General features: G+C 32.7%; 1 protein-coding gene across 1 annotated transcript; it reads right to left on the bottom strand.

Moving 5' to 3' along the window:
* Positions 1-5,760: 5,760 nt before the first annotated feature.
* LOC129295793 (C2 and GRAM domain-containing protein At1g03370-like) lies at positions 5,761-12,199 on the bottom strand. Its single transcript, XM_054934368.1, has 9 exons — positions 11,863-12,199; positions 10,031-11,281; positions 9,066-9,248; positions 8,650-8,933; positions 8,415-8,531; positions 7,877-8,139; positions 6,988-7,156; positions 6,487-6,759; positions 5,761-6,411 (listed from the first exon to the last, which is right to left on the bottom strand). Exons 1-9 carry the CDS (start codon positions 12,197-12,199, stop codon positions 6,223-6,225), a joined length of 3,066 nt encoding a protein of 1,021 aa, XP_054790343.1. The 3' UTR covers positions 5,761-6,222.
* Between the last annotated feature and the right edge of the window lie 636 nt (positions 12,200-12,835).

Here is a 12,835-nt window from a genome sequence, read left to right as displayed (position 1 = left end):
ATATACAATTAAACCAAAATGGATTAGAATCTAAGGAAAATGTGATAAAATAACATGAACTTCTAGAGGTTACCAATGAGCGACCTGTTATTTCAAAAATTAAAATATTTTAATTGTAAATAAAAACCATGATCCTTTTCTAGCATTTCAATATTTCAAGGTATTCAATTATCATTAATATCTTTACAAGGTTACTAATTGTCATTTTCCTCCATTAATTTGGAAGAGATTAAATTTGAGAACCAAGAGTTTCTTTCCACATTCTAACAGTAGAAGGATCTTCCGCTTTAATGAATTTAAACTTTAAAATATCATGGAGAATGGAATCTTGAAAGGCATCTATCAATCTCCAAATCTATTTTGAAAGAAGGTCTTCATTCATCAAAAAAGTCAACATATTTAAAGAGAGTGTCCTTATTTGCATGGTGCATTCTTCTACTTTTTGAATCCATTTTCTAAAAGAAATTAATGCATTTAGCATGAATTTTCCTACAAATGTGTAAAAGTAATTTAACACAAGATAAGTGGTAGATGTTCGCAGCAAATAAGATTGATTTAACCAATGCGAGTCTTAAAGCTTGCAAAACAAGGTTAACTTTTCAAGAAGCTAAACTTTTATCAATGGTTTCAACCAATTAGTTGTAAATAGAGCTGATAAACAGGCGAGCTCAGCCTTTATGAGTGTGGTCCATATATGCTCAAACTTAAAAGCTCAATTGTCATAAAATTAGTCATTTCTTCAAGCCTAACCCTTATTAATCGAGCTCAAGGCTAGGCCTATAAGTTCTTCCTTATTTTAATTCTTTTAAATTTATTAAAATTTAATTTTTACATTATAATTTTACATATTCTTTCCTTAGAATACAAACCGCAGTGTTAAAAAAATTAAAAATAAGTAATAAATTTTAATTAATATATACATATATTCTAAAGTCTAAATTTAATTCTAAAAGTAAAAATATTTTATTTTTAAATGTAAAACCAAAAGGGGGCCTAAACAGGATGCTTGAGCTTGAGCTTGTTTTTACAATACCAGGCTTAAAAGCTCGATTATATTAAAAATTATTTCCTTTTCAAACTTGAAACATTATAAAAAATGGATTTAAATGAGTGGCTTATCAAGTCTAACTCATATTCCTCTAATTGTAGAGTAAAGACTTGTCTTTTCCCAAATCTATGATATTTTCCTAATTTTTTTTTCAGATTGAAACACCAAAAATTTTAGTCCAATTTTCTCTGTCAACTTTATTAACATTGGGTCTAAAGATATTAGAAGACTTCTTTGTGTTTATATTCTTTTTTTTTATTGGATATTGTAACCTCTTGTTGGAAGCAATCTTATTCAAGTCATGAGTAGGATGGGTACTAAACCAAGTCCTCTCGTTGGATGATTGGTGATGAAAAAACATTAGTAGCCAATATATAAATATAAGAAGATAATAGATCACCTTACCTGACATCTCGAGGAGAGATTAACCCTGTAATAGAGCTGTTAAAAAGAATCTGACAGCTAACAGTAGAAATGCACTGATATATGAGATTAATCCACTTTAGCGGAAAGCTCATCTTACTCATGACTCTAGTAATGGAATTCCAGGAGATATAATCAAAACCTTATTATGAAGATTCGAATTTTGCTTCCTTTGGTAATGAGAGTAATGAAAGTTTTATTAATTGACTTTAGGATGAATTCAGTCTCTAAAATATGATGAACCATACTAGAATTATCAAATCCAACAAGATGCCAATGCTCCTGAATGTCTTTGGGAAGACTAAATATTTTTCTACTTTCTATATTATGTATTACCTATTAAATATATGGAAAGGCAATCTTAACGCTTGATTATTATGAACCAGCTCTCATCAAATACAAGTACACCAGATTCTTAACTTTTCAAAGAAGTGCACACAAATGAATACACATAACTTCATCATCGTGCCAGTTGTTTTTTATTTTGTAACTGATAGTTGTTCCGAGAACTTTGTAAAGTTAACATGCCAGACATGATGAAGCAATGTGTTTTCATTTGCATGCACTTCTTTATTGTGTCAATTTAGGATATCAAATACTTCTAAACAAATAGTTGAAGGGTAAAATTATGTTTTACATAACATCTTAAGTTTTAAATTTGAAATCTAATTGCTAATTAAAAAGAAAATTAATAAATTAATTAAATTAATTATATTTAGGGATTGTTAATTGACATTTTTCATTATTGAATAGCTTGAAGATCGAGTTAGAGTAAAAGTTAGATTAAATATATTGGATTCAAGTGTGTGTGTTAAGTGAGTTTTGACTTACCATACCACGAACTAGAGCATGACGCAATGTGTTATATAGTGTATTGGTAGAAAAATTTAACAAATAAATTGTGATCTAGTTCAAAAATCAGAAGAAGAGCTTGAGATTTAGAGAGAGCATGAAGAAAAAAATGCCATTCCTCTATTACGGCTTGAAGGTTTCAGTACTTGTGTAATAATCAAGTTTGAGTAAATAATAAAGTCAAGGAAATTAATTTATTATTTTTTGGGGAGAGATTTAACGAGGTGGATTAGTGACCTAGTGGAAATTCCGACGTGAACCCATGTACAAAGTTCGAATCTTCTAGGGGCAAGAGGCGTATTTCAATTTTTGGTGACCTTATGAAATTACCTTTCTGTCTTTAATAATAATAATAATTAATTAAAATTATAACATAAAATGTGCGGCAGATTTTTTTTTTTTTTGGCCCCTCTACCTGGCCATTCCTTTTCCATTTTCGATTATGTAATCGGTGGGGTGGGGGGACGATAAGGCCAGCCATCGTTTCTCCGTTCATTTTGTCAGTCATCGACGACCTTGTGTGTCTATCGCCGTCATGGGAGTTTGCGTGGTCTACAGCCTTTTTCTTTGGTTCACATCGTCGGTCCTCTCTTCTTCCTTCCCGTTTGTTGCAGCGATCAAAAACTTCCTCCTCTTCTCATTGCTTCTTGTCGCTACTGTATAGGGTGAGTGAGAAAGAGCTTCAAATGCTTCCTCCATGTCTCCTTTACTCTTTGGTAAGTTCAAATCTCATCCTTTCCCTTCATTGCAACGGATTTGTTGAGTGGGTAGTAATAAATTGTAATTCTTCCTCTTTGTCCCCTTGTTGTGTGAATGAGAGAGTAGATTGGATCCAGTAAAGCTAAAACTTAAGTTTAAGAGCATTTTTTTTATATAGGTTATTTCACTTATGTATTTGTTACCATAAGGAAAAGAATTTAAAGTTTATTTCTTTAGGTTTAAGTTGATTTCTAATGGAGAGTTTGATTTGTACAGTATAATATTAATATTGAAACTGTTGGGGTAAGAGAGATTGATATTGGAATTATTGGGGCAAGAAATTGAAGGGTAAGAGGCTTAATTGATTAATTTGGAAATTTATGCATGCTAGTTGTTTGTAAAAAAATCTAAAAGAGAATTTTATTCTAATAATACAATTAGTTTGGCTAAGAACAAAATGGAGAATTTATCTCACTTTATATGATTGCTTGTAGTTTTACTCATTAGTAAATAATTATAAATTATTTTGCTTATTGGGATTTCATCTTAATCTGTGGTTATTATTTTTCAAGTTCAAAGGCCAAGAGAGAGTTAAGCAAAGAGTAGTCGGACTACTGTCATAATGCTTTGTTATTTTTGTTTTGTGTAAATGAATATGTATATTTATTGTAAGTTGCAAAATATGAATGCACATACTTTTTGGATTGCATTTGTATGATTTGCATCTATGTGTTGTATTTTAGCATGGGATGTATGATGTTGTGATAATTGTAGTAAGTGATTGAAATATTAGTGCAAGTGTATATTTAATATTGATTTGATATAAGTATTTATGAGTTGCACTTGTATAGTATGTGAATCTTCTACAATATTTTAGCCTAGAGTGAATGCTTGGTGGAACATTGTGGTGAAAGGCTAAGATATGGATACAGGTACATGTCAATATATAATACTCCCTTCCGTCCTTATTATAAAAAACTTTTAATTATTTCACGCATTGTGAAAAAGTTAATTTTTTTATATCATAGAAAAGTGAGATATACTTTCATTTTTACCTTTAGCTTTAAATAATAATATAACTACATTAAATATCTTTATGTTAATCAAGAAGAAATAAAATTAAAAAAATATTATGTAATTATTAAAAGGTGTCCTATATTTTGGATTAAAAATTACTCTTAAAAAGTATCTTATAAATAGAACCGAAAGGAATATGTGATAAGATATAATGATTTGGCCAAGTAATGAATTATATGATGAATTTCACAAATTACCCAGTTTTATGTGTAGTTGGGGGTCTTGTGTAGCCAAATTTTGAATGTGATGTGCTATTTTGTATTTGATTATTCAATCAAGTATGTTTCACTCCATTAGTCTTGGCTTGAGCCCTACCTTAGGTTAATAGCATAATATTTTGGGTGTGGACACTTAGATGCAAGAAAATGGTTTTAAAATTGATGTTCGGCATCTAAGTGTTCAATTTTCAAATGTGATAACAAATTAAAATGAAACTTATGTCATTAGCTAGATTATTGAATGAATTTTGTGTAGGTGCTTGAATTACTTCAATCGAATGTTGGATATAAAAATGATGTTCACTCGATAAGTTATCATGATAGTTTTATATGTGCTGCGGCGCATGGTATAAAGCTAGAGGTTGGCTACCTATGCCACATGTTAAGCCATATAGGACACAAGCCACGACAAACATGTGAAAATGGGTGGAAATGATTTTTTTTTTGCCCTTGTTTTCTATGTGTTTCATTTCTATATAATTCCATGATTTTGATACATTTAAAAACTTATTAATTTAAGCTCAAATTAGCAATTTGAAGGGTTTTGGAATCTTAAATATTTTAAAGCTTTATAAACTTGTTTTTGAACCTTTATTGTCTAAGGTAAGCTTGGGAGTTTAATAGCTTCTAATTAGCATCGTGTGATGAAATTGTAGTTATATGTTGATAATTTCAAAATAGACATTACACTTCAACCCTAAATAAATTGATACTATCCTTAATATCACATTTTAAAAAAAAAAAGTGTATACAAAAAAATAATTGTCAGCAAATTATAAAAAAAAATTAAAAATAATGCACCATCATATGAAATCTGTATAGCACTTAAATAATGATGAGATTTCAAATTAACGATGGAGTGAGATATTAAGGGAAAAAATATATACATATTTTTACCAACAAGGATAGTACATACATTGAGAAAATATTATATACATATGTATTATTTGGTACAGACACATCTAACATAAGGGATCTAAGTGCGAACATGTCTTAATAAGAGCAATAGTACAATAATCACCTCTATGCCTATATGACAAAAACCCCTAGTTAATCTTCATGAGTGAGCCCACTTCTCTCTTCAATTCTCTTCAATAATTGCTGGAGGCAAGATGCAACATTTTTGGTTGCTGTTAACATATCACCAAGCCCAAATTTTGAGCCATAAGTGTATCTACGTGCAATCTTTGAACCGTGAGATTTGTTTTGATTCAATCATCTAAACTCTCCTTTTCTGTATATAAAAAAAGAAAAAAGGACAAAATGTGATCCACTAGTAATTGCTCATGAATTACAAGTATCTTTCCACCACTGGCGGTTAATAGGAGAGACTTAAGGACATTTGATTAGCTGAAAACATGATGCTTCCTGCTTTTCCCCCCGCCCTTGTTTTGCAGAACAAAAGGTAACAAAACATCAAAAAGATGTTCTGGTTGTTTAATTCTTCAAAACAACTTCTAATTTTTTTTTTTTTATTTTTCAAAACAGATAACAGAAAACACATTTTCAAACGTAAGGAAGAAGGGATATATTATGATCCAAAAGAGAAATTTTTAAGTAAACTCAAGTTATAACAAATTTGACAAGTTAGAATATGTAAGGCTGCCCTAAAAGTAAGCATATATTCATCAGTATTGATGGAGTCTACTGATTATTTACAGAACAAGTTTGCCTAAGAATTTCTCATGATTGAAGAACAAAAACTCTGTCATCAAGTCATTTGCCACCAAAAGAAGGGAAGTAATATCTAGTAGGGTCAGATCAGACATTTCCTAGTAAAAGTTCTGCCTAACAGAGAAGTTAGCGTTGTCGTAGTACTAACCTTGAAACTAAGTCAAGTTCTGTTGAAGAATGAGGAAAACATTTGTGGGTTGTAGTAATACAAGCGACACAATGATTTGTGCGTTATCTCGATGAAAATTCCTTCTCAATCACACCGAAGGTCAACTTCAAACGTTCTTGCAGACCTCTCAAGACGCTCTTTGAAATCTTTTTATGATGCTTTGAACTTTTTAGCCATTCAATTCCAAAGTAAACATGTACTCTGCAAGTCTTTTTTGCAGGTAAATCTTCAACTTGGTAACGAAGATGTAGCTGTGAAAATTTAGATATCAGGAAGGTAGATATGCATAGAAAATGATGAAAAGAAACAAAAGTTGGCCTACTCACATTGAAGTATTCACCAAGAGGAACGCCATGAAGATTCATAACCTCTTCCAAAAGCCAACCTTTTCCATCTGGAAGACTAGATCGTTGTTGAGTACTTGTTACCTCACCTTTGAAACGTGTATTACTTTTATCAAATTTGTAATATAGTGCCCTTTCATAGTTGTCATTATTCTCTGACACCCAAGGTGTGAAAGAATAATTAACACAACCGGATTTTTCCATGAACCGGCGATCCAAATCTCCTCCATTAAATAACTCCATAAAGAAGCTGGTCTAAATTAACCAAAAGGATATGGTCAGATAATAACATTTGAAAAGTCTTCTATTGAAAACCATGAAAGGAACCAATGAGGCGCACAATTATGATGATATGCAGAACATGGACAGATTAATATTTGCTATATCAAGCGTGTGTCGACTCTCTTTGGGTTAGCTTAACTGGTAAGAAGAGATAGTATCTTTCCTTTGCTATTTAGAGAGAGAGAGAGAGAGAGAGATTACAGGAACTGGGAGATTAGAACAATAAACCTCAGACATGTTAACTTCATCAAGGTCAACGAAAGACCCATTCTCTTCACTTGCAAGGCATTTGCCTTCCGAGTCATCTTCAACCATTTGATCTTTCTGTTCAGGACTGAATGATCTGGTCTTCCAAACAGCCATGATAGTCCTATGCCAGCACCGAAACAGTTTTAGTAACATAGGATATCTGATACTTATATGTCGTAGTCCATCTATGTTACCATTTCAGATAATATCTTGCAAATATGATTATCACATTTCACACCATACTAGCACACATAACTATAAATCTTGGAAGAAGTTTGATGCAGAGTTCGAGAACAAGGTAGTGATGGCTGATAAATACGAGTTAATGCGTATACAAACATATACATACATATACATATTCGAGTGGAAAGAAGCATTGTTCCATACAAATGAACCTTTCCCATGAAAATAAGTACTGAATCACATACTGGATAATAATTGTAGAATAAAAAACACCCAAAACAACATGCAATTGTTTTCATACTTTGATCTAATTTTGTTAAATTATTATTGGATATAAATTTATTTGTCAACTAAGTTTACAAAACCTCATGTGGTTAAAGGACTTGCACAACTGTCTTGTATATTAACAATGGAAGATTTTAATGATAAATGTCAATGCTACATAAATTCAATCTTAGAATCAGCTCAATGGTTTGAGATTAACACAATAAGGAAATAGACAATGATGAAGAACATTTACATATGTTGATATAAGCCATAGTAGATGCGCATAAACAATTGATAAAACCATCTAAGAGAATAGAGTTTCATTGAAGTTGCAAAGAAATATATGTAAGAAACAACTTCATACAGCATTCATAAATTCTTTCCCATCTACCTGTAAGCAACATTAAAAGATACAAACGATTGGAAATAGAACTTTAGCCTGCCTTCTTCATCTTGTGATTTTGCACAATGCCTTGCATCCATGCCTCTGCCGGGTTGGAGAGTTATGGAAATTATTGGACTCCCCATTGAAGCAAATGTGGGGCGAATGACCTGAATGCCTTCAATGTCATCCCAAAGCAAGAAGAACGTAGTTTTGCGTCCAAATATATTTGCATGGAATCCAATAATTCTAGCTGAAAGAAAAAGCCGACCCTGCATAAAAAATGACAACATTGGTGAATGCACATGTTAGTCATTAAAAATAACCAAACACATTGTCCATCAATGCTTTTGTCAAGAGGCTTAGGGATGACAAAATAATTAACTTGTAAAAAAAAAATGGTTACATCTAAGGATTGATTTGCGCATTTTTTCAATTTCAGAAACTAAAGTTAAGTAGACCTACAAGTATGGAGCCCAATAATTAACTTACTCGACGATAAGTCATGCCTTTTAACTTCAAAATTCAAATAAACTACAAAACGAACCTGCATGGGCATTTTTCTTCTCAAATAGCAGGCAAAATCATTGATTAGAAATTCTTCATGCGGAAGGCCAAAGAGTTTCTGAAAGGCTGAATTTGTCTGAGGAGATCGCAAATTAATCTACAAGTTTTCCGAGAGGAAAAAAGATAAGCCAAAATGAATATTGCAAATAAATAAAGACAAACAAATGGCTAACACATACACACACAGCGAGACTTGGAAACACATAGTTGCGTACCTTCTTTCCCACTTCTTTCTCCATTTTACTTATATATTGTTTTATAACACTACCACCTCTAGTGTTGTCTAAGAAAATTCTCAAGTGCAGCTTCGACTGACTTGCCAAAGCGAACTTTCCTTCAAGAGGAACCCATATATCAGCAAGGTCTGAGATGTTTGTTTTCAGAAAATTGATTTTAGCTTGTCCTACAGATTCATTTTCATCAAAAGGTCCGTCAAAATCAAAAACTTCCACATTGAGCACAGATGGAGGGTCTTCCATCGCATCGAATTCAAATACTTCTGCAAACATAGGTATCTTTTGTTAAAAGGGGTGAGGGGAGAAAGAAACTATAACATACAATGCAAGGACGAGTCTTAACTTATAAGCACAACCGATGGATTATTAAATAATTAACAACATAATATATTCACCATTCCATATAGGATCAGAGTTCTGAAACTTGGTGGAGCTGGTTCTAGTTTTTCCATTGCAAGAAAAAACCACATATGGATCTGAGATTCCACTTGAATTGACAGAAGCTATACTGCTTCCTTCAATCAAGGCAACAGTTAGTAGCCAACCATCTCCTTGTGCTTTAATTCCATGATCACTACCTAATATTGAACAAAATATCAAAATAAGTAAAGAGGAAATCCATTGAATCAAGCCAAAAAAAAAAAAAGACACTAAACACAAAATTGAAGACGTTAGCTATCCCCATAAAGGAATCATTTGATCAATGGGATAGGAAAATAAAAAAGCCAAATCAACAAAAAGGAATAGAGTGTTTACCATTAGTTTTTAGGAGGGATTTTTGGTTTTTTTTGTGGGGGGGGGGGTTTAAAGGCTTCTTGAAATTTCTAAGCTTGGCTTTCATTTGGGCCCTAACACTACACCCTACCAAGTAGGATTCATTCAAAGGAACATTATCAGGCTCATAAGCACTATGTTAGACTCCAAATGTTGCTTTTAGATTTCAAAAGACTAGTTATTTTCCTATATTTGAAAAACAACAGGCTTGCTTGGATAACTTCTATTTACCAGGTTTGGTGCATTTTTCTGGAATGTCTCACTTCATGAGTCTTGATCATAGGTTCTAAAGGGCCTTTATTTAGACAGGATGACAGAACAATTAGAAAGTTCTGTTTAGTTAATGTGTTTGGCTCTTTAGTTTAGTATGTTTTATGTTGGTTGACGGTGATTTCTACCTCTTTTATATTATATTGAATTTGTTTATTAATTATTAACAAAAATAGTCACAAAAATGTAGCATTTGCACTCCGACACCAAGATGAAATAATTAATAAAATCAAGGTAGTTACAGAATTAATATATGATAAGCAAGAAAGACCAAAAAAAAAAAAACCAAAAAGGAAAAGAGCAAATAAGAAAATACCATTTTGTCTTCTGGCTCGCATGAAGCGTGAAATTAAACCCAGTAGTTTTTCACCTTGAAGAACCAATATAGCACAAGAAACAAATTCACCAATTGAATCTGGCAAGTCAACCCCAAGAACCTCAAGCCCTTGAACTATGCTAGGTGCAGCCATCCAAATGTGGACCAGCACATACAATCCAATTATAACTGTTGTCACTACGGTGAAATTTGCAAGATACTGCACTGCCAGCTCCCGATCTGATTGTTTCTCTGCTTGCAGTGATGCCAATATTTGTTCCTTACTAGAACCAAGGTCCTTTGAATCAACAGGTTTAACAGTTTCACATAACAAGCAAGCATACTGGTTAAAGCTTTCCTTCATCCCTTGGCGAGCCCCATTTTCTATCATTCCTTTCATCATGGTACTCTGCACAAAATTCAACCGCCATGATATCAATAGGCGTGAACATTGTTCTTCTGATGGTAACTCAGGTCCAGGAGTAATCACATAGAGTAATTCTGCCCTAAAGGTGTTCCCATACATAACATCTGGAGTGCTAACATTGGCGAAAATAGCAAAATTCTTTCTATCAGCTTTTAGATATGTTTGTTCTTCATACGCTTTGACAGCTTTAACTAATTTAGTGGCAGCCTTGACATAAGTCAGTGATCTTTTCAATGAGCATTCGGTACCATCATTCTCAAACTTCCAAGGTCCTATTTGTAATTCTGTAGTACCCTGTAAATCTGCCAATGACTTGGGGAAACTCGAATCAGGTGAAAAAAGTAGCGTGTGCAAGTCCTCTGGTGCTATGATATATAGTTGATCTATAAGCACTCCTCCTGGTAAATTGCTTGGAATTTCAGTCCCATTGTCTAATGACTGCATTTTTCTCACAACAACTTCAAACGTCTCATTATTACAGAACTGATCCTCAATTTTGATGTCATCAATTCCAGCTTTAATAGTTTCAGCTTGCTCTGGGTCATTGCTTCTCATGGATAATGAAGACATATCAGTACTACTTTTATTAAAAATTTGAGCTATGCGGCCAGCAAGTGTTTTTTGTGATTTTTCATCTTTAGATGATGTGATCTCTTCATATCTCAAAGGAGAAGATGAAGCTGAACAGCTCGAGAAAGACCTTAAAGGTGATTCAATAAATGCATCAGAACATTTCCTTGAATGTGAAAATTGGTCACAATTGGGATTTGACTCCTCCAAAGCATCAGTCTTGTCAGTTAAGTAGATACTTAAGCGAATTTCTCCTATTCCAATAAAGCACATGCATTGTTACATTCTCAAAGCAAAATGGACACAACTTTCCCAGCGGCAAGCATAATGATTTAATTTACTTAGTGTTATGAATCTACTAAATATATCTTGAAATCCATGTAATAACTGCATGAACTTGGTTTAATCATTAATCAAACATGATATTTGAATAAGAAAGGACAAGAAAAACTTGGAGGCATATATGTTAGAAACAAGAAACCATTCGGTACGTGGTGCAAGAATTGTGTTTCTTGTACCTTCTCCCTTATGTGCAAAGGTTGGTAGTTTAACGTGGCTAATCTTTAATATAACGTAAAAGAAATTTCCTTAAAATTAAACGCAATTGCAGGCACGCCGTTTACACCATGATCAATAGTTTATAACCATATCCTTATTCCTTACTGTGATTTCTACAACAGCAAAAATGAATATAAAACATAAAATCTAAGGAAACTCCATTTTTCATTAGCGATAAAAAAATAATAAGATAAATGCAGCTTAGTGCATTGCATGGGAAAACATGCATGGTTACTATTGGAAAAGAAAAAGGGAGAAGTTTTGCATTATATCATACCACATTCCTTGGGTTTGGATTTCTTGCTTTTGGGTTGCAAAGAATACCAAGAACTAAGAGATTTACTTTCCTCCTCAAAAACAAGTGAAATTGGCATTTTGAGCTGTCCCACAAAATCATCGTTGAAGTACTTATCTTCATCCATGACACAAACAATTAGTTCCTCATCCAAATCCTCGACGCGAAAACTGAACTCTTCGTCCCACTTGGCATTCACGCATTTCTTGAGCACTTTGGTCTTAAATTTCTGCTTCCCCAACTGTACCCTCACGTATGGATCGCTTAATCCATAATCATTTGGTATTCTTGCCTCGATAACACGAACGACAAGCTGCATTTTGTGCAGACCAGAATCTCAAAGAGGAGATGATGGTGGTTGTTATAATTATTATACGACAAAATACAATGCAAATATATCAGACAGAAGCGTAAAAAATGTCGATTCTGCTGATGGAGTTATTGTTGTTTTCTTGCTAAAAATTCATATATGGAGGTGAAAATGTTAAAAGAAAGAAGCAGAAAAGTAATGAAGAAGAGGAAGATCATGGGATTCTGAGATAGCCAGATTGAACCCAGAATCCCCAGAGACACAAAAAACGGTTCATTTTTCTGATGGGTGAGAAAAATAGGATTATTAGTGGAAAATTAGAAAATCCAAAACGAGAACTTGGGATGAGAGGAAGTTGTAGATTTAACTTGAAAAAGAATGAATAGTTGTTATTCTCATTATGATTTATTTTTCTTTTCTCTATTTTGTTCAACTCATCCATATTTTATAAATACTAATTAAGTTAAAATGTATAAAATCTTCCTTAATTTTAAAGGACTTATATATAATACTCCTCACTTTTAAAAGTTTAAAATTAACCTCCTTCACTTTTAATTTTATTTTTAAAACCCTCTATTATGAATTATCTTATTTTTTTATGAGGATTAAAATATTGTTAAGGTAAAAAATGTTACTCCCTCCCTC

The sequence above is a fragment of the Prosopis cineraria genome, unplaced genomic scaffold, assembly GCF_029017545.1.
Source record: "Prosopis cineraria cultivar Desert tree isolate PC_DT_omini unplaced genomic scaffold, ASM2901754v1 PC189, whole genome shotgun sequence".
Lineage (NCBI taxonomy): Eukaryota > Viridiplantae > Streptophyta > Magnoliopsida > Fabales > Fabaceae > Prosopis > Prosopis cineraria.
The sequence above is the reverse complement of the archived record's forward strand: the minus strand, read 5'-3'. Positions and strand labels throughout refer to the sequence as shown.